The sequence below is a fragment of the Rhinolophus ferrumequinum genome, chromosome 19 (assembly GCF_004115265.2).
Source record: "Rhinolophus ferrumequinum isolate MPI-CBG mRhiFer1 chromosome 19, mRhiFer1_v1.p, whole genome shotgun sequence".
In the NCBI taxonomy this organism is placed as follows: Eukaryota; Metazoa; Chordata; class Mammalia; order Chiroptera; family Rhinolophidae; genus Rhinolophus; species Rhinolophus ferrumequinum.
The window spans coordinates 17,423,591-17,446,903 of record NC_046302.1 but is presented as its reverse complement, the minus strand read 5'-3'; the positions used below and the strand labels follow the sequence as shown (position 1 = coordinate 17,446,903).

The following is a 23,313-nucleotide window of genomic DNA, read 5'->3' as shown; positions in this document are numbered from 1 at the left end:
AGTTTTCAAAAACCTTGTCAAAACAGACAGGCTGTGATAAATAATTCCTCCAGTAATAGGGCCAGGCCTGAAAAGCAATATTAATTGAAATATTAAAACAGATTGAACCTGAATTAAATTTTTTTCATGAAAAGTTATAAAAATATCAAATTAGAATTAAAATTTCCTCAAATTTCTGTTGCCTTGCTCAAAGTAAAGTATCTTTCAGCCTTCATGCCAGCTTTTCTCATATCCTAGGAATGACAGAAACCTTACTTGAAGCAAAATAGTATTTTTGTTAAAAATGTGTATCAGCATCAAAGTCGATTTTTAAGACCTGCTCCTCAGTAATAATACTGGACATTCAGCATTCGCACTTGCCAGGATACGAAAATCCTTTCAGAAACTATTCAGAAAGGAGGACCTGACTCTGGAATGATGTCCATTCAGGAGAAATCAAAAGAAAATTCTTCCAATGTTACTAAAAAAAATGATGATAAGAATTTAGAAGCACAAATTCAAGGTTCTCAAAAGAATCTGGTGAAAAAATCAGGTCCAAAGGAAGCTATAAAATCACTGGTTAAATCTTCCAGTGAAAGTAAAATAAATCAGCCTGAATTAGGAACATGCATGAGTACGAGGTCAGCAAAAGCATCATCCAGTGATGAAAAAGCTAGTAAGTCCATTAATAAAAATACGATGACTGTGAAGGGACATTCACAACAAGAATGTACAAAAAAGAAGAAATTATCTCAGAAAAAATCAGTGCATGAAACCCCTAAATCAAATGAACAGCTTAACCGGAGATCACAAAGACTACAACAGTTAACAGAGGTTTCAACAAGGTCTCTGCGTCGGAGAGAAATTCAGGGTCAAGTTCAAGCAGTTAAACAGAGTTTGCCTCCAACAAGGAAAGAGTACTGTAGCAATACTCAAAGTAAATCTAATAAAGTTAAGACAAGTCAAAAACATGCAAAAAGAAAAGTATTTGAAGTGAAGTCTGACTCAAAAGAGGATGAAAATCCAGTAATTAATGAAGTAATAAACTCCCCAAAAGGAAAAAAACGCAAAGTCGAGCATCAGACAGCTTGTACTTATAGTTCTCAGTGCGTAAAAGGATCTGAAAACTGTCTTCAGAAGAATACTAGAAAAGAGGAAACAAAATCTGTGCCTGTAACTTCTGAGATAAGAAGATCAAAAATGGTTACTTCAGTGGTCTCTAAGAAGAATGAGATGAAGTCAGTTCATTCACAAGTGAATACTAGTACAAAATCCCAAAAAAGTCCACAGCCATCAGTGCCTGAACAAAGTGTAGATAATGAACAAGCAGGAAAGAGCAAACGAGGTAGCATTCTCCAGCTCTGTGAAGAAATTGCTGGTGAAATCGAGTCAGATACTGTAGAGGTAAGAAAGGAATCTTCACAAATGGAAAGTGTGAAGGAGGAGAAACCTACAGAAAGAAAATTGGAAGAAGTTGCTATTGAACAACCAATACTTCATTCAAAGGAAACAAATCAGGATGTTCAGTGTAATCGTTTCTTCCCTAGCAGAAAAACAAAGCCTGTGAAATGTATACTAAATGGAATAAACAGCTCAACTAAAAAGAACTCCAACTGGACTAAAATTAAACTCTCAAAATTTAACTCTGTGCAGCAAAATAAATTGAACTTTCAAGTTTCTCCTAAATTGGGCTTATTACGAACTAGTTTTTCACTACCAGCATTAGAAATGCCTCATCCAGTGACTCAGAGTACATATTTAGGGACAAAACCACATGATAAAAATACACTTTGCCAACAGGAAGAAATGAAAGAAATTAATTCTGAAGAAGTTAAAACTAATGATATTACAGTTGAAATTAATGAAAACACAAAAAGGGTTCCTGAAAATTGTCATTTGGATAATCAGATAAAACCACCTCCTGATCCACCATTGGAGAACCAGATAAAAGATTGTTTTGAATCCACACCAAATAAGGTAATCTATTTTGATTATGTACAGTAGAATTATCTGAGTACTTTCTGATATAAAGTAAGTGTTTACAGCATATTTTATCTTAGGAATCACAAAAGACTTAAGAGGCATTTGTTAAGGTATCCTGTTGGTTGTTAGCAAGAGTTTTATTAACGCAATCTTGTAGTGAGTGACAGAACTTACTGACTTCTTTAAATGACTCACATTTACATGAACGCCTCTCATTGTTTCCTCATTTTCACACTTTGTTTTTATTTTATGTGACTGCATAAACCTGAATTCTAGCTTTTCTTTTTCATTTAATACACTGATATGTTTCATTTTTCTATTGTAACCACAGAAACTGTTTCATAGTGACTAAGATGTAGAACTTAAAGTTGGGCTCAATTCTGACCAAGCTGTTAAAATTAATTTCAGCTGGCACAAATCAACCTTTTTTTCACACTTGATAAAATTTAAAAATTAAGCATTTCAATTAGCAGGGATGCCTTTTGGTTTGCCACTTGAACAGATAGCACATAAAATGTCTGAAAGATATAAATAATTCAGTCTTCAGTCTAAGAATAAAATTATGGTGGCCAAGAATTTTCAAAATGGAAAAGTAAATTGAAAAACAGAATCTAATAGCTGGAAGAAACATTAATGAATTATCTGAGGAGGTAGTTTTGAAACATAAGAGCAACTAAGCCCATTTCTTCCAAATTAAATCATTGGTAACATACCAATATATAAAATTAATAAGCAGAAATTTTATATGCATAGGACCATGGAGCTCTCTAATACAGATTTTAAAAACCACTCATTTGTTTCATTTATTTTAGTTTATAACAAGGAAACTGAGAGCAACAGAACAATGTGATTTAGGTCACATGTTTGGTGGCACAAATAGGATTAGAATCCAAGTGTCCTGATTCTCAGTCCAGCATTCTCTCTATAGCAACATACTCTGAGCATTAGAAGATGATTTGAGAAAAAAATTATGAGTAGAGAAGTAAGTCACGTTATCTTAAAGTTTTGGGAGTGTGTTGAAGTTCTCTTTAGAAGCATTTTGGTCTAGGAGGAAATTTGAGTAAGGAGTCTGGGCTTTATGCCAGAAGCCATGAAAATATAGATCATTTACTCTCGTGGACTGAAAATCAGCGTGAACTTACAGGGAACAGACACCATATGGTTACTTTTAGATTTTATTTTCTGTACAAATGGGAATGAAAGCATTAATTAGAAGATAATTATTTAAATAGTGATAGTAATTAGGAATAAGTAGTGAGTGGTAGTAGTATTGAGTTATAAGTGTGGCTGCTTGCAGAGATGGAGTGGCTTTCAACTCGGTGTGTTTTATCAGCAAACTTATAGCTTATATTCCAGGTACAGCTGGAGAGTGTATCTTCTAATTCCTTGCTGCATACATACCTGTCAAAACTCAAAAGGCAGCTTGTGGAGAATATATTAAAGAATAAGAAATATAATTCATTTCTTTGGACTAAACTGTACAAGAACAGATGTTTATTTAGGTCACATTATTTTAACCTTCTTTATTACTGCTTTTACTAAAATGTGCTTTGGATTTATACAGTCCCTCTGTCTTGAGGAACATTATGAGAAACATTCCCATGAAACTTGTGTTAAAAATTTTATTTACACTTGAAAATTCTTAATATTCAAACATTCAGAGTACTACCCAGACTAACATTACACTAGTTTCTACTCATATTTGACAAAAATTAACATTTTATTGAATTCATGTGTTTTAAAGTAAGAAAAGCACGTTATAAAGACCATACCTCCTCTTTCCATTCACCTCTCTCCCGAGAGTTAAATGTGTAAAGTTGGTGTGGATCTTTCCTGTTTTTATTTTTACGATTTTACTATGCGTGTGTGTGTGTGTGTGTGTGTGTGTGTGTGTGTGTATAGCCATAAAGGATATTTAGCACTGTTTGTGTTTTACATGTTTACATAAATGCTGACATAGTTTGGGTAGGAGAATGTAAAAACAAAGCTTACATCATTTAAAAACTTTTTTATGGCTTCCTGTAATTTTGCTCTTTTAATTATATGGTGTTGTCAGTCTTAGCAATGTTGAGAAATGATGATTGATAAGGCAGTGGGCCTTCAGTGAATTATTTCGGCTAAATTTAAATTATTTGGATTATATGAATTTTAAAGGTCAGTTATGATTATTTGCACCAATTTACTTCCTCTTAATAGAGATTAATTAGTAACATATCACTGTGCTTGTTTTTAATTTTTCTGCTTTTTAATGACAAAATATTCATTTTTTTCAGAAATATATTCTAAAATAATGTTACATGTTCATTGTAAATTCAGTCACAATACAGATAGATGTATACATATACGTGGAAAGTTATTTCCTTCCTTATTTCCATTTCTTTGAGTGCCAGTGTTGATAGACATTGGAATATTTTCTTTTGCTAGTCATTGAGTTTCTGCTTTGACAAGGTTCTGATTTAGGGGCTCTTAGGAATACAGAGATAAATAGAATAGGGTCTTTGCTCTTAAGAGTTATAGGAAATGAATCAAAAACAATTCAAACTAGGAAGTGATAAGGGCATGAAAGAGGTAGCTATTAAGTAGATGGAGAATTATTCCAAATTTGGGGAAAAGGGATGGGGAAGCTTGGAGAAGGCTTCATGGCAAAGGTTAATATTTAAGTAATGAGTTGAGTTTTTATGGGAAGAAAGGTGTTCCAGATCAGCACTATCTAGTAGAAATACAATGTGAACCACATATATCATTAAAAATTTTCTGGTAGCCACTTCAAAAAAAAATAAACTGGTAAAATTAATATATTTTACTTAACCTGTCATAAAAATACTGTTATTTTAATGTGATCAATTTTTAGAATTGAGATATTTTACCTTTTTTTGTACTGTCTTAAAAATCCAGTGTGATGTACATTTATAACCAAGCAGTCATACTAACCGCATTCTAAGTGCTTGGTAGTCAGATGTTGCAGTGGCTGCTGTATGGGGCAGTGCAGGTTTAGATAGATAAAACTCAGAAAAAGTGTCAGGCAAATATGAAATATACTATGGGAGAGGTAAGTTTTTCAGTTTAGCATGAAGGGGAATAATGGGAGCTGATGCGGACAGGGTAGCTTGTTGGGAGATCGTGCAGAGACTTTTATGGCATATCTAGGTGAATTACTCCAGATATAAAGTTATTACCTTAAATTTTCTTAGTATGCTAAAATTCACTGAAAGTGTATTGAGATAAGACCCAAAGGTTGTTATATAAAAGCAAATATTAATACTTTGAATTATGTTTTCAGAATTTCAGCCATTGTTTGGAATCTAAGCTTGAAAACAATCCAGTGGAAAATAACACTGCTGTTTCAACTCTGCTCAGTCAAGCAAAAGTTGATACCGGGGAGAGTAAATTTCCAGGTAACACTTTGAAAATATCATTTGGATTTCACAGTATTCAGAGATATTTTTATCAGTATAACAGGAAACCATATGGGCTACCAGATAGGCCTGTTACATCCTTCTTAACTGCTTATGTTTTTCAAATGTGTGATTATTAACATTATTTGGGAGAGAATTTCTTCTGTTTATTGGCTTGTTTAAAGTATTTAGGTCTGATTCTCTGACTTCCTACCAAAAGTTCTTTTGTTTATTTTAAATCTTTTGTTTGTCAGTTACTCTTTGGAGAAGGGTTACTTAATGAATTGCTTAAGTTAGTGGTAGCAACTTACTTCTCAAATATAAATAACTATTTGTGCCTTACCACTTCAGGTTCTTTAACCCTCAGTTACTCAGTTTTTCATTTTAGTGATTCTGTCTTTGAATTAAAGATAGAAATGCTGCAGTTTGTCCACTTATACCATACAAAAATTTATTCTTGTAACCTTGTGAAAAAATTGCAGCAATATCATTTGAGCTGTTGGATGGGGATTTATCTATATGAGATGAAGCACACCAAGGGATATAGGAAAGAAATTCCTAATTCCTGTTGTTTCTCTCTGCTAAAGGAAAGGTATACTTGGAGCAAAATATTGAGGTCAGATAATTTCCTCCAGGTTAAATGGGTATCATTTAACCTTTTCTCTTAGTGGGGGAGGGGAAGTATAATAAGAAAATGGGAAATGCATTTATGCATTAGAAAATAAAATAATTATTGCATTATTAATGTGATTAAAACTCCAGAGACTACAGTTTTTTTTAAACAAAAATGTTTTCATTTGTTTCCATTTAGAGATTGTATAATTAATTACGGTGGCATTTAAACTATTGTTCAGTGTTACTATTTATTGGTAAACTAAAGGCAAACTGTTAATCTGTCATTAGATCTCTTTGCTGCTCTCTAGAGTCTTCTCCCTCTTATCTGAAGAGTAATTTCTAGAAAGAGGGCTCTAATTTTATCAAATGGTCTTTAATAAAAATAAAACATTTAGTGTATTGGGTTTTTTCTTTCTGTAAAATGATTTTCAACTATTAGATGGAGAGCTAGTACAATGCTTAATACATAACTCATCTTGATTAAATTACAGGTTCAGCTCCCAAACAGCTCAGTATACTCAATAACGAAACATCTAAGACCATTGATAACAGGTAAGGTATTAGTTTAATATAAATGTAAATATTACAACAGTTAAAAAATAAACTGAGGCATATTAAAAATTGTAAGAGTTTATTTGAGCAAAAATCAATTAGAATTGGGTGGCATTCAATCTAGCAGACAGAAAGGATCTCCGAGGAGCTGTACAAAATGAAAGACTTATAGGCTAAAGTGACGGGGAATAAGGAAGTTATACTTGCAGAAAAGGCTGGTTGGTTATTTCAAAGTTACTTTCCTTTAGGGGATGGCAGGGGTCTGTCAGGCAAATCACTTAACTAGTGCTGATCAGGTGATTCCTGATTGACTGGTTTTAAGATTCCATTGCTGAGAGAGCTGAAACTGTAATTAAATTTCAGTTTGATGAATTGGGGCTTAGCATAAAGGACTCCATTTTGGGCCTGCCATCTTGTAATTAACCAGAATTTAAGGATTTTAGCTTATAAGTTTTGAGCTTGATGGATTTTCCCTAAAAAGTTATGCCTAGTAACTCTTAGTTTTTCACATAAAAAGTGATACTCACAGATTCTCTTTTCATTATATATTTTTTTCTATGCCTGTACATACTGTTTTATAGCTTTTGTATTTTTTTTATTTCATGTATTATGGGCATCCTTTTTACTTTCTTTGAACCTCATTCTTTTGAAATCTGCATTAAATTTCCTTGGGTGAATGTTCTATTTATTTAATAGTTCTCCACTTTATAGGCATTTTGGTTTTTCTAGTTTATTTCTATCAAAAAACAGTCCTGTAAGAAATACAGATATCTTTGCCCACTTATGTGATTATATGTAGGATAAATTTCATAGCTATGGGACTTAACCAGTATTGGTAAATTTCCTTCTAAAGTGGTTGTGTCTTTTTATTCTTTGAGCAAGTATTTGAGAAAGCTCCGTTCCTCAAACCCCTCAAAATACTGGGTATTATAAACGTGTAAACGTGTTTCAAGTAGATTAAAAACTTTATGTTCTGTCTTTAATGTCAGAATTAAATTAAATCTGACTTATTTTACTTTATAGATTAGTGAAAACAGATTACAGATTAACTCAAATGCCTAAAACTATGAAACTTATTCAAACTATAGTAGATGCTGCAGTTTTTTGTTGTTGTTGAATATTAGTGTTCTTGGGTTTTCCACTCCTGATTTTTAAAATGTTAGTGTTTTCCCCTTGGAGTTGAAATTTGTCAGTGTTGTATAGAAAATAAATTTGTTTTTTTCCTTCCAGTAATTTGAAGTGATATTGATTTATAACATTTAATAGTATTTTGTTTTTTTAAAGGGAGACACCACCAAATCATTCTTGGCCTACGTGTAATTCCTATTTGGAGATAACAATTCCAAAGGACTTGAAATTAAAAGAAGCAGAGAAAGCTGATGAAAAACAGTTGATTATAGTAAGCATACAACTTGATCTTCTTGATGAAGTGTTGTCAGAAGCATCTTATTTATGCACGTTGTTAAAGAATGAATTCATTTCTCTTTTCTAAAGAGCCTTTTTTGTCACCATATATGTTTATTACGAAAATATTCCTAATATTACAAATTTCTCCCCAAACCCACAAGTAGTGAGTCCATCGTAACAAATAATAAAAACTAAAATTTCCATACTTCAAGTGTTATTTATAACAGATTGATACTTTATTTTACATTCACTACTTTCTTAAATATGTCATTTAATCTACCTTTTAGTAGTTGGTTTAAATATTAAAATAACATGGAGCTTAATACATAAAATGATTTTAAATATCTATGTTTTAGTATGTGTTATAATTTTAAAACTACATTTTAAAGGAATGTAAACCAGTAATTAATTGAAATAGAACATAGGTACCCTACAGTTTTTGGTTGCAAGGTGGAAAATAGGGGGAGAAATTTTGACTGATTAAAAATTTAATTTGATTGAGTGAACACAATATAAAAAAATGAAGGGACCCAATATAATCGGGACATATATTGTAGTTCCAGTCAACATAATCAATAGTATTTTTTTGGGGATTGGATGATTAATTATAACTTGAATATGGGAGAATAACTTTGTAAAAATTGTCTAGAAATTTTTGAGAAGGATTAGTGAGGAAAAAAGTTGTTTTATAAAGTTTAGTAGTTTCTGTTGTCAAATCAGTACGATAGTGAAACAGAATTAGACAAGTAGAATCTAGAGCTACACTGTCCAATACAATAGCCACATGTGGCTTTGAACACTTGAAATGTGGCTTGGCAGAATAAGATATGTTCTAAGTGTAAATATGTATACTACATTTCAAAGATGGTTACAAAAAAGGAATGTAAAGCTATCACTAATAGAGTTTTAAAATTAATACATGTTGAAATTATAGTATTTGTGATATGTTTTGTTAAATATATTATAAAATTAATTTCACCTGTTTGCTTTTTTTTTTTTTTTTTTCTTTGTTTTTCTTTTTTTCACCTGTTTGTTTTTGTGTTCTTTAATGTGGCTACTGGAAAATTTAAAATTGCATTTCTGTTGGATAGGGCTGGTCAAGAATTGATGATGTTAAAGATCATGATAGCAGCAGTGAACACTTTTTGAATGTATTTTTCCATGTACTGCACTCACGTTAACTAAGTTAAGCCTTAAAAAGAAAAAAGCATGAGATAGGTACTACTTTATATCTCATTTATGGATGAGGAAATGGGCAGAAATGCTTACTCATTACTGTGAAAATTGCCTGCTTGAAAGAGGTATTTGTATACCAATGTTCATTATTCACAATAGCCAAAGGGTGGAAGCAATGAAAGTATCCATCAGTGGATGAATGGATAAACAAAATATTGTGTATTTATATATACAGTGGAATATTATTCAGCCTTAAAAAAGGAAGGAAGACACATGCTAAAATATAGTTGAACCTTGAGGACATTAAGCTAAGTGAAATAAACCAATCACAAAAAGACAAATACTATATGATTCCACTTCTGTGAGATACCTAGAGTAGTCAAATTCATAGAGACAGGACGTATTAGGTTGGTGTAAAAATAATTGCGGTTTAAAAGGTTAAAAACAATTGCAAAAACCGCAATTACTTTTGCACAGACCTAATAGAATGGTGGTGTCCAGGAGCTGGGGAAGAAGGGGAATGGGGAGCTGTTTAATAGGGTTTTAGTTTTGCAAAATGAAAAGAATTCTGGAGATTGGTTGCACAAGTGTGAATGTACTTTACTGAACTGTGCACTTAAAAAATGGTTAAGGTGATAAGTATTATGTTGTATATGTATATCTTAACCATGATTACAACTTGTTTTTTCTGCCTGACAAAAATTTGCAGGTAACATTTGTCAATAGTTTGAATCCTTTAGAATAAACTTCCCTTTACTTTTATATACAGTCTTTTAGTTACTGTTTGAGTACTCTTTGCTATTTAACCCAGGCACTAAAGATCATTTTCTTAGATCTTATTTTTTTCAGTGATTAGTTCAAGCAGCACAGTTTTTAGAGCAGAAAGTACAGGATTATGTTTTTTTTAATTTCATTCTGCCCCCCCCACTTATTTCTCCTCCCCTCCTCCACTTTTTTCTCCTTCCCCCCTTCTTCCGCCCCCCCCCCCCCCCCCCCCCCCCGTCCCCCACTCCAGTTCAAACCATTTTTTTCTCAGTCTAGTTGTGTAGGACACAGCTCCCTGGCCCATGCTGGTATTACGACCCTTGCGCTCCCCCCGGCTGAGGCAGTCGGTCGCCAGTCGTCAGTCAGCCACTCACAGCATCTCTGTCTCCAGCTGCCGGCCGCTCACGCTGGCTACTGGCTGCTTATGCTGGCCACCGGGTGCTCCTGGCAGCACACAGTAGCCCATGGCAGCCCCCGGCAGCCCATGGCAGCTCATGCTGACCTTTGGCTGCTCACTGCAGTCCCGCTCCAGGGAGAGCTGTTGTTCACAATCTTAGCTGTAGAGGGCGCAGCTCACTGGCTTAGGTGGGAATCGTACTGGCTACCTCTGTGTAGGAGCACGGCGCTCCAACCACCTGAGCCACTGGGCTGGCCCCTAAATTTCGTTCTTAAAATTAGATCATATTGTTAAAATTTTCTTGTCAAATAAGAATAGGAAACATTTCATAAACAGTATAAGCATGAATTACTGGAGAACATTTGATTATAGTCAATGTTTGGTACTTATTTAATATAAAGATAATAGGAAAAGTCTAATTTTACCTTTTCTTATAAAGAGTTTCTGGTGACATTAAAATATTCTTTAATATCTACAAACTAAAATAAAACCATTAAAGAGAATAGACTTTTAAGCCATTAAAAAGAGTCTGTAAAGCACTATTTTCTCTAAACTTTGGCAGTTTAATTATTGCCGATAAAAATACATATTCTCATTTGTAGAATATTTGCTGTTTGGGGCTTTAGGACTAAGATTGTAGTGTCAAAGGTATTTTTCAGTTCCTGTAAATTTTTTTGTTGTTGTTTCCAACACAATGTATATTTTAATCAAAACCTCCATGCAACTGGTTTAGCTTAATTTAGAAAACAAACAACCTAACAAATAAAGCCAGTTCTTAGCAATCCGTTCCTAAATGAGTTTTAAAAATAAACATATATATCCCTAATCCCCTAATCAATAACTTGCCATTTTCTAAATTCTAGGACAATAAACCGTTATCATGCTGGTGAAATAATTTTATGAAATTAAGGATCTGGATACAGATCCCCTTAAAACCTATCCAAGGCATGTGCTTTCTTTTAGTCTGTGTGTCCCTCCACCAGGGATGTGCAGACTGCAGTCTATGTCACTTCCTGATGTGTTCCCCGCTCAAAGACACTGTTTTTCCTTACTCTCCTAGTTCCTTGCTCCCATTTCAAAAACACCAACTAGACAGGTTAAATTAACCTAACACTCACAGATGCCTTAATCCCTTTTTTTCCAAATAGCCATGCAAACTGGGGAGGCAGAGGATACAAATACAAAAGACACCCAAGTTAAGGCATATAGATAAGTTTTCTCCCCCATGAGAAGGCAATGTGGCACTCTACACTTGAATACTTGGTAAAAGCAGTTAGAGTTCCTATGACATACAACCCCCACTCTAGCTGGCAACACATATACTCAACATGCTACATACAGTATGATTTCCATTTTATTTTATTCCCCAGAGAATATTTCTTCAGTTCTTAAGGGTTTAGCTCCTTACATGGGCTTTAGCGGAGGTAATGGGGTAGCACCCACAGGTCTAAATCGGGGTGTGGGTATTTGGTCCTTCTGGGCTTCACGGGAACAGTTCCTGACTACCATGCTGTGAACGGCACAACTCACACAGTAATGTTTCACATACAGCTTGGGAAGCACATAGGCATCAAAGACACTCGCTTCAGATAATGGCTGCGGCCTCTACTATGTTTTGAATGATGATTTTCTTAACGGCCTTTTTCTTGGGCATGCATTGGGCGCAGTTGGTGCAACGAGTCGGCTGCACATGGCTACGGCCCTTTTTGGCATGACCATTGTTCCTTCTTTTCTTGGTCATCTTGGAAGTGAGGACCCAAGAGAGCCTTGCAATTGTTACTAAATGCTAGTGATCATATTACTAAAATGGAAACAATTGTTAATAAAATTACACTCAGATTTTTAAGATTAACATCTTCACTTTTGTAATCAACATTGAATGTTATAGGTTAAACATTTCTAACTTTATGTTCACATTATAACTTTAGAGGCTATTGTTCTGAAATTATTCTTTTGGGAGAAAAAAACCCTCGTTTGTTTTTTTACAAATAGGATGCAGGACAGAAAAGATTTGGAGCAGTTTCCTGTAATGTTTGTGGCATGCTTTACACAGCTTCAAATCCAGAAGATGAAACACAACATCTGCTCTTCCACAACCAGTTTATAAGTGCTGTAAAATATGTGGTAAGTGGAATTCATGACTTCTAAAATGCAGAATCAGATAATTAGGTCAGGATCTTAAAGAGGTGAACTGCCAAATTTAAGTCATTGAAACATTTCTGCTTTTAGGAAACAATAATATGTATGTATGTATGTATGTGTACACACACAGACACACACATGCACACACACACAGCTTTGTAGTATATATACTGGCTTTTTAAAAACAAAGCCAAACATAAAACCAGCTAACTTGGCTGGTTTATGTTGTGGGATTATTTATTTAAATTATGTTTTTAAAATAGTTATTGCATCTCTTCTCATCTAACAAGTAATGCTGTTCAACTTGAGTATATTTGAAGTTTCCTTTAATTTTAGTAATTATGAGCTATTTAATAAGTCTGTTTAATATTCAGATAGCTTGGCACTTTTTATTTGGGGGTTGATAGTGATATATGTATATTACACCAAATAGATGTTGTTGTTGTTGTTGTTGTTTTTACTTTGTTATCATGAGAGTTTTTCTTTATAAAATTAAAAAAAAAATTCTTGAAGGTGAAGACCTCAGAATTTGTAGAATACTAGGAAAAAGAATTCCACAAAGTAAATGTTTTAGTGTATATATTTTTAATGTATGTACATTTGAGGCATAATGGGTATTATTTGTTTCTGGAAATAGCAAAATTTTAAATAATTTTGAACCATTTTAGATATCTTGTGAAAACTAGTAATTTAATGTAATTGCTGTTTACCCATATCTGAAATGGAATCAATTTTTATTCTATACATGTTACCTTCAGTACTGTACACTCACATAATAAGACCTCCAGGATATCTGAACTGAGATCACCAATTCATTTCATATAGGCTTTTATACAAGCACCAGGTGTTGGATTAAAGATCTTTATTGCCTTCAGTTAAAGTTACAGTCTTACCTTTGGTTGAAGGGTTCATATTCATTGTTTCATTTATCCAGTTACTTCTACCCAAGATAGGTGGGGTTTTCTTTTTGTGGTTCCCTATAGTAACCCTTTATATTCTTTATTTCGTCTGCCTTTTCCATACACACACACACACACACACACACACACACACACACACACTCCTACCACTTAAATAAAATATTAGGTATGTGGACATAGAATATCTATAGCTTAGATATTGATTTATCATTCGAAATTTGTACTTCTCCAATTTGACTACATTAATGTCCTTACAACTTGAAAAGAAAAATAGTTCTGTCAGGTACCTAAATTATAGAATACTTCTGGGGCAGAATTATTTCAGTTTATTTTACATACGTGAATCTGGTAGAAGTTAGTTTAAATGAGTTCTCAGTTCACATTATATGATTCTTGTCATCAGTTTCCTAAAATTATAAAAAGATAAGGTTTAAATGGCTTGATTCTTCACCTTAAGGGAAATCCTTAATTTCTGAGAGAAACAGTAAAGAAATCAGTCAGGAAATACATACTCTGCTCTCCACAGTACCAAGAGAAGTTGGCTTATGGAACAAGGTGGAGTCATCACCTACTAAACAAATTCTAGCTCTTAAAAACTAAAACTGTGTAGTAACTTAGGGAAGATTGATTTTTGCCCCACCCTCTCTACTCCCCCGTCTCCCCTTGATGGGACAGAGCTATGGGTTTTTTAAAATTTATTTTTGAAATAAGCTCATGAGAAGGAATTGAGTTTAGCAGTTGGTCATCCTTTGCTAACACTGAGGCCAGTATTCTTATCTTTTGCTGTTTTTAAATGTAGTTTAAGGTAAAAACTCCTCCAAAACATTGTAGCATTGTTTTTTAGTGTATGGAGGGAAGGAAAAAAACACACCTATATTAAAGATGTTCTGCTGTGATCACAGCTGTGGATTTTAGGCTGTGACATTAAACATTTATTGGGCACCTAGTATTGTGCTTTTGCATTCAGCACTCTTTTTTTTTTTCTTTTTTATTGAGGTACAGTTGAATATAAAGCACTTTCTTTTTTTTTTTCTTTTTTTTATTGGGTAATGTTGGGGAACAGTGTGTTTCTCCAGGACCCATCAGCTCCAAGTCGTCCTTCAGTCTAGTTCTGGAGGGTATAACTCAGCTCCAAGTTCAGTTGCCATTTTCAGTCTTTAGTTGCAGGGGGTGCAGCCCACCATCCCATGTGGGAATTGAACCGGCAACCTTGTTGTTGAGAACTTGCGCTCTAAGCAACTGAGCTATCGGGCGGCCTCTCTGGAAGCTCAGTGGCAGCTCATTGTCTTCAGTCTAGTTGTGGAGGGCGCAGCTCACTGGCCCATGTGAGAATCGAACTGGCAACCCTGTTGTTCAGAGCTCGTGCTCTATCCACCTGAGCCATCCGGCCGCCTCTGAAGCACTTTTTAAGTGTTTGACATCTAATTTTTTTAATGCCAATTTTATCTGTTGTGTATGTTTCTCGGAGAGAAGCACATAGAAAAGAAGTCATTTGGTCTCTGGCTTTAATTCATTTTAAATAGACAGTGTTCAGGGACTGGAAATAAAGTTTTGTTCTATTTAAGACTATTTAAAAATAGAATAAATTTCAATATATGGTGATGGAAAGAGAGAACTGACTCTGGGTGGTGAACACACAGTGTGATATATAGATGATTTATTACACCTGAAATCTGTGTAACTTTCCTGGCAATTGTCACCCCAATAAACTTTAATTTAAAAAAAGATAGAATAAATTAGAACAATGAGTTTTACTTTTTAAGTTTTAATCAAATATTGTCTAGAAAATAAGCAGCTTTTCCTTATGGTAAAAATTTTCCCTTCGTAATAACCTATGACAGTTAAAAATGGCTAAAGACCTGTTTCCAAAAGATGAAAATAATATTTGAATTATATAGTCATGATAGAAATTGATGCCCATAGAACCTATTTTGACTGACTAAATATTTTCTTTTTCTTATCCTCTTTGGCTTGCACTGGGGGAGAGAGTGAAGGTGCTCTCTTTCTTTATTCCTTCACTTTACCCCATCTGCCTCATTGACACTATTTGAGGAAATGCATTTTATCTGACTTATTAGAAACTATTTAGGAAGGAACCTCTTAATGCTTCAGGGGGAGCCTGTACTCTGAGTTAGATCTGGGAACAGTACAGTTTTTGTTCATGAACTAAGATACTGTTTCCTAAAGGTGTGAAGAGAAAGCAGGAAAAATTCCCCCTAGAACACTGAGCCATGTTGCCAGGCCAGGAACCTATCCAGAACTAAGCTGTATTTTGAGCTCCCCCTCCCTTCTGTTTCCCCCCTCCTCCCCAACTCCAGTGCAAGCTATTGTTTCTCAGTCTAGCTGTGTAGGACACAGCTCCCTGGCCCATGCTTGTATTAGGAGCCTTGCGCTCCCCTGTCTCCGGCTGAGCCGGTCATCAGTGGACCACTCACAGCAGCTCTCGCTGGCTGTGGGCAGCACACAGCAGCCCCGCTCCAGGGCGAGCTGTTGTTCACAATCTTAGCTGTAGAGGGCGCAGCTCACTGGCCCATGTGGAAATCGGCCCATGTGGCGACCTGGGTGTTAGGAGCATGGCGCTCCAACCACCTGAGCCACTGGGTCAACCCCTATTTTGAGCTTTTAGTAATACAGGAGAGGAATAGTGTTTGGGTTGTTTGCAGAGAAGCTCCTAACTTAGTCCGTTTTTCCTCTATCCTTCCTTATCTCCTTTGAAATAACATCTGATAGCTCTATGGAGGGCCCTACTCTCAGGATACATGATATGCCCTTGCCTTCAAGTTTAGGAACAAAGCCTGAAAGAAATGAAAAGTTAACAGTAAAAGATTTAAGTAAGTATTAAAGCAATAAATCAGTATTAACTATTAAGTCATAAATTAGCTTTGCAATTTTGAAGTGATAATTGCTAGCGCAGTGATCAGATAGAGCAGTGATCAGAAGAGGGCGTTTTTTTTCATGGGTGAAGAAGAGATACGATTTGAGTTTTTTAAAATTGGACATAAGGTGGTCATGTATGCTTGATAGCATTGTACAACTAATGAGAAAGCTTAACATCCTGCGGGGAATAATGAGATCTTTTTTTACTGAATCAGGTTTTTGTAGGTAATAAGACTAGAAAAATGCATTAAATCAGATTGTGATATTTTGATTTTGAATGCCATGTGTACTTTTTTCTGTTCTTTTAGATGTTGAAGAATTTTGAGCATTGTGAATCATATAGTTTAGTTTAAATAATGCTGAAATAGTATTTTGGTGGAGTGTAAGGAGAGACTGTATGAGGTGTTTATAATACTGAATTAGTCATGGCATTGGAAGAAATGGGGAAAATATTTATGACAAGGAAAATTTTGAAGAAAGATTTGACAGAACCCTCATTGGCTACAGAGTTGCACTATCCAGTATAATAACACTAAACATAGTGCTGTTCCTCAGTTACACTAGTCAGTGCTCAATAGTCACTTTACTAGATGTGGCTGCTGTATTATTGTAGATGTAGAACGTTTTTGTTGTCACAGAGAGTTCTTTTGCACAGTGCTGTGACAAAGCTGACTGAGGGAACCTGTGATCCAATAATCCTTAATTTCTTTTCTGTGAAATTTGAATACAGATGAATTTACTTCTGTAGACTTTTTCTATCGTCCTTTTGAAGATGATTAGGAAAAAGAGGAAACTGAGTATTAAAGAAAAGAGAAGTAAATAGTAGAGCAGGAATAGAGATTTAAAGTCTTGAGCATGGAAAGGAATCAAGCAAAACAGCATTGGCCCTTTGAACTGTATTTTGGCATCACTGGGGAATGGGGAGCAGGTATTTTTGTAGGAGGGACTCAGAGCCAAGTCAGAGAATTTGGTCTGAGTTGCATTGAGTTTCCCAGCTTAAAGGTAAGGCTGTGATAACCTGTTGAAAGTAGAGAAATAGTTTTTAGAAACAGATAGGAATTTGTTACATAAAAATTACCAAACATTTGATATTTCAAGTTTTTGTTTCTGTCTTCCCTGACCCTGATTTTCCTTTTTCTGCTTCATTGTGTCTTGAAGACTTAGAATATTGTGGTATTTAAATATAGGATGAGAACAGCACTTCCAAATCTTAATCAGAAAGTAATTTTGTTTTGGGATGGGGGGAGCCATATAATGGATAAAAAATGCATTTAGAATAAATGTTACATGCACCAATTTTTATATTTTATTTTTTAGCTGTTTTTATTGGTTTTATTAAAGTCTGATATTTAGAAAGGACTCTTACAAAATGTATAAAGTTTATAGAATACAGCTAATATATATAATTTTTAACATATAATTTCCAGTAGAATTATGTAAGACCAGAGTATATTCTTTCATTTACTTCTGCCAACTATTTTAAAAAAATATTTTTTATTTTTCAGCTACAGTTGACAAAACAATTATTATGTTCTAGATATACAACATTTTTATTCTTTTAAAACTTTTACTTATTTTAAATGTGTTCTTCCAGGACCCATCAGCTCCAAGTCAAGTAGTTGTTTCAGTCTAGTTGTGGAGGGCGCAGTTCACAGTGGCCATGTGGGGATCAAACCGGCAACCTTGGTGTTATGAGCACTGTGCTCTAACCAACTGAGCCAATAGCCCGCCCCTACATTTTTAGAAAGAGTTCACAAACTCTCGGAGGGAAAACTGTAACGTTATCTAGTGGCAAATAACCTTTCCAATCTATTTTCTCTTTTTCCTATACTCATTATTTTTTATCGCAAGTGGAAAACTTCAGAGTAATCTTTCAGTTTTCTTTTTACTACACTCCTTATACTCAATTCATTAGTAAATCTCACCTTCAAATTAGATTTCAAGCCCTCCTACTTTTGTCATGTCCACTGCTACCGCTCTGATCCAAGCTGCCAACATGTCTTGCCTGGACCATTTGTGTAATGCTCTCCTAACTGATCTCCCAGCTTCCATGTTTCCCTACAGCCCTTCTCCACGTTTTCCACAGCAGTCTTTTAAAAACTGAAATCAGATTTTATCCTTTCTCAATTTAAAATTCTCTGTTGAACTCTCATCAGACTGAATAAAGTCCAGGGTATTTACTGTGGCATCAAGGCTCCACACTCTACGTTTTCTAATCTCATCTAACACTCTTCCGTTTACTTGCTGTACTCCTTTCTAATAGCTCTTCCTTCTGTTCTTAAACCATTCCAACGATATGGCATTCTTAGTGTGATTGTACTTTACCTTTTTTCTGGAGTATTCTCTCACATCTTCACATGCTGGCTGTCTTCATTCAGGTCTTAGAGTCTCAGAGATGCCCTCCTTGACCCTGAAGAAAATAGCTCCCCCTGCCTCATCTCTATCTGTATTTTATTTTCTTTAGATCACTTACCACACTCTGAAAATTTGTTGTGTATAAACTTTGTCAAAGCAGTTTTTGATAATCTGTTTGTCATGCTAAAGAGCTCCTGCCAATGAGCAGGGCCTCAACAAATAACATTGCATTAAAGAGCGAATTTTAATCTGAAGCCACAGAACAGTGGTGAGTCTGTTATCTCATAAAAATGAAATTAAACCAGAAGATTTCCCTGGGCATTGGCAATCCTGGTATTTGTTTATTTTAAATCATTGGAAATTGCTACTATAAATATCTTTTGGGGACATGGAACATTTTGTGTATATTTGATACAAGTTAGGTAAAATAAAATTATTAGTAAAGTACTTCAAAATATGTAAAGCAACCCAAATTTGAATTGATTGGGGCAATTAGAGGTTTATTAACTAGGTTTGCTTATAAAATTATATACCTGACTGAATTTAGGTGCTAAAGTGGTTCATTCTTCATGAGAAAAATAGTCCAAGTAATTTAACTCTCTTTCTTACTAAGATGTAAAAGGTTACCATGGGTCATTTTATGCCAGTGGTTTTTCTTCAGTTTGTGTTAAAATTTTCTGTAAGATATATTTTCTTTTATAGATGAAAATAATGTTTCTAATCCTGTCACAGGATGTTCATCTTTCAGAGTTTCAATTTCTCTGCTGAAATCCTACTTTTTACATAGTTTGATCATTTTGCCTTTTAAAATCTTTAACACATTTACAAGAGAAAATTTAAGTTCTTTTCTGATAATTCAAACATCTGGGTCATCACTGGGCCTGTTTCTCTCGACTGTTTTCCTCTTGATTTTGGGTCATACTTTTTCTATTTCTGTCCATGGTCTCATTAAGGGCTTTTTTTTTTTTTTTTTTTTTTTAATAGACTTTATTTTTTGGAGCAGTTTTAGGTTCATAGCAAAATTGAGCAGAAAGTAGAGAGTTCCATATACTCCCTACTCCCACATATGCTCAGTATCCCACACCAGAGTTGTGCATTTGTTACAATTGATTAACCTGCATTGACAGATCATTATTATCCAGTCCTTAGTATATATTAGGGTTCACTCTTCCATGGGTTTTGAAAGATGTATAATGACATGTACCCACCATTATAGTATACAGAATAGTTTCATTGCCCTAAAAGTCCTCTGTTCTCCATCTTTTTGTCCTTGCCTCCCCCATAACTCCTGGCAACCATTGATCTTTTTACTGTCTCAATAGTTTTGCCTTTTCTAGATTGTTGTATAGTTGGAAGCATACAGTATATAGTTTGTTTAGATTGACTTCTTCACTTAGTAATATGCATTTAAAGTTACCCCATATCTTTCATGGCTTGATAGCTCATTTCTTTCTAGTGGTGAGTAATATTTCATTGTTTGGATGTACCACAGTTTATCCATTCGCCTACTGAAGGAGATCTTGGTTGCTTCTGAGTTTTGGCAATTACGGATAACGCTGCTATAAACATCCCTGTGAAGGTTTTTCTATGGACATAAGTTTTCAGCTTCTTTTTATAAATGCCAAGGAGTGTCATTGCTAGAATGTGCGATAAGAGTATATTTAGTTTTGTAAGAAACTGCTAAACTGTTTTCCAATGTGGCTGCACCATCCTGCATCCCGACCAGCACTGAATGAGAGTTCCTGTTGCTCCCCATCCTTGTCAGCATATGGTGGTGTCAGTGTTCTGGGTCTTGGCCTTTCTAATAGATGTGTAGTGGTATCTGATTGTGGTTTTATGAGACTGATGATTGTGGTTTTAATTTGCATTTCTCTGATGACATGTGATGTAGACATCTTTTCATATGCTTATTTTCCATCTGTGTATCATCTTTGATGAGGTGTCAGTTCAGATCTTTGGCCCATTTGTTTAATTGGCCCATTTTAAATTTGTTTTCTTACTGAGTTTTCAGAATTTTTTGTATATTTTGGGTAACAGCCATTTATCAGATGTCTTTTGTAAATATCTTTTCCCGGTCTGTGGCTTGTCATCTCATATTCTTGACAGTGACTTTTGCAGAGCTGAAGTTTTTAATTTTAATGAAGTCCAGTTTATTCTTTCTTTCATGAATTGTGCCTTTGGTGTTGAATCTAAAAAGTCATCACCATATCCAAGGTTATCTGGATTTTCTCCTTTGTTATAGTCTAGGAGTTTTATAGTTTTGCATTTTACATTTAGGTTTATATCCATTCTGAATTAATTTTTGTAAAGGATATATATATATGTGTGTGTGTGTGTGTATATATATATATATATATGTGTGTGTGTATATATATATATATAGTCTTTGTCTAGATCCTTTTTTGTGGGTTGGGAGCCTGTGGATGTGTAATTGTTCCAACACCATTTGTTGAAAAGACTATCTTGTCTTCTTTACTGTTACTCCTTTATCAAAGATCAGTTGACTATTTATATGGGTTTAGTTCTATACTTTCCGTTGTTTCATTGATCTATTTGTTTTTTCACCAATTTCACACTGTTTTGATTACTGTGGCTTTATAGTAAGTCTTGATGCCAGGTAGTGTCAGACCTGTGATTTTGTTCTCCTTCAATATTGTGTTGACTGTTCTGTCTCTTTTGCTTCTCCATATAAACTTTAGAATCGGTCTGTTGATATCCACAAAATAATTTGCTGGGAATTTGATTGGGATTGCATTGAATATCTACAGATCAAGTTGGGAAGAACTGACCTGTTGACAATATTGAGTCTTCCTCCCATGTTTCCCTAAAAATAAGACCTAGCCGGACAATCAGCTCTAATACGCCTTTTGGAGCAAAAATTAATATAAGACCTGGTCTTATATAAGACCCGGTTTTATATTATAGTAAAATAAGACTGGGTCTTATATTAATTTTTGATCCAAAAGACACATTACAGCTGATTGTCTGGCTAGGTCTTATTCTCGGAGAAGCACAGTATCTGGTCTGATAAGCTTTTATTGGAGGTTGGATGTTATTTATAAAAGAACGGTAAAGACTGCAGTAGATAATCCGCCTCCCCCCCCAACCAAAAGAGCTTTCCCTTTCTTCTCTCAGGCAGCTGGTAAGGGGCTGATGTCTTAGATGTAATGAGGAATTGAGATGGGTTGAAATTTCATTCATTTTGGTTTTTAATATCGAAAGTTTGGGATCAGATACCTCTCTCCAGCAGAAATTAAGGATCTTAAACTCTACAGGACACAAATCTCAAATCTCTCTATATTTGCAGCCCAGCTTGGCAGATGTCCCATGGGAGAGAATTGATGGAGGATTACCTCTGTGTTTGGAGCGTCTCTAGATTTCAGACTGCCATGCCCACCTTACTTATGACCATTAAATATTTGATTGTCTCAGCACAGGAGACTCTTCTCTGCATCTTCTATCTATGGTCTTAAATTGTGAAAAGGCACTGAAAAATTTTTATTATATATTATTGTATTACCTGCAAGAAAGAACATTTAAATACTTCCCGTTTAATGTTTTCTTTTAAGGACTTTGGATTCTTCAAACTCTTTGTGGAGGAAATTTTCACGTTCTTTTCCTTAAAATTTTTTTAGGTGAATTAAAGGATAACCTTCAAGGTTTTGTTTTCAAACTTGTATTTTTTTTTTAAATCTATAAAAGCAGTGTATGTATCTCGAAATGACAATTTAACCAGTATTGATTATAAGGTATAAAATGAAAAGGAAAAATCTCCTTTTCCCCTACCCTATTTCTAGTCCCATTCTCCGATGATTAAGCACTTTTGTCTGTTTCAGTGTTTCTAACATGACTAAATAAATCAAGCTATGCATGTATTGCTTACATATATATCTCAAGCTATATATAAATGTGTTTGTGTGAAATTTTCCTTTTTCCTCCCAGTTTTTATTAGTCATATTTTTATGTTTAGTTCTGTTAGTTGCCTTTAGTTTTAATCTTTATAAATGACATTTGACTCCTCGATGCTTGCATTTTTCCCATCTCTACCTTCCAATTTCTCGGTTGTAACTAAGTATTGTGTTTTATAAGTACTAACTTATTTAATTCACTGTAACCCAGTGAAGTAGTTTTCATTTCTCTTTCTGGGTTGCAAAACTAAGGCACAGAGAGGTTAAGTTCTTGGTTTCATAAATAGAAGCTTTAGTCCTTCTAGCATGCTCCAGCTTTTCAAAAATAAATATTTATTGGATACTTAATTTACTATGCTATGAGTGTGTCAGAGTCTTGGTACTTTTGGAGCTAATATTCTGTGTAGTATGTGTCATTTTAGACCTTGGTGGTCTAGTCATCCTACATCCCAGATTCTTGTAGTTTCATTAATCTTGAATCAAAGAGAATTGGTCCTAGGATACAAGATTTACCATAACAATTTTACTAGAGGAATCAAAGATTTAGGGGTTCTTTAAATATTGCAGAGAACCAAAGAAGTATTACTGGAAAGAGATCCTGCTGTCATAGCATTCCTAAAAATGAAATGTCCATAAACACTTATAGAATTGAGTCAGATTTGCCTAAAATAAAACTTAAATTCATGTATATATTCTTTGATTCCTAACTCACTTACTTAATGAGTAAAAAAAAAAAACTGCCATGGGACTTTTGTTTTTCTGAATACCTTCTTTCAAACTATGACAAATTAAACAGGTTGGTTTGTTTTTAGTGGTTAAGTAATTCAAAATGGGAAACTATA

General features: G+C 34.5%; 1 protein-coding gene and 1 pseudogene across 2 annotated transcripts in view; one reads left to right on the top strand and one right to left on the bottom strand.

Moving 5' to 3' along the window:
- Positions 1-66: 66 nt before the first annotated feature.
- ESCO1 (establishment of sister chromatid cohesion N-acetyltransferase 1) overlaps positions 67-23,313 on the top strand; it is a 41,731-nt gene continuing 18,484 nt past the window's right edge. The window contains exons 1-5 of one of the 2 annotated variants that reach the window (XM_033087471.1): positions 67-1,956; positions 5,243-5,357; positions 6,464-6,524; positions 7,809-7,923; positions 12,262-12,393. In XM_033087471.1, the coding sequence (XP_032943362.1) occupies positions 415-1,956; positions 5,243-5,357; positions 6,464-6,524; positions 7,809-7,923; positions 12,262-12,393 (1,965 nt within the window). In that variant the 5' untranslated portion in view covers positions 67-414. The remainder of the gene's footprint in view (positions 1,957-5,242; positions 5,358-6,463; positions 6,525-7,808; positions 7,924-12,261; positions 12,394-23,313) is intronic. The other variant, XR_004421066.1, reaches the window with a different exon arrangement.
- LOC117011781 (40S ribosomal protein S26-like) lies at positions 11,674-12,010 on the bottom strand (annotated as a pseudogene).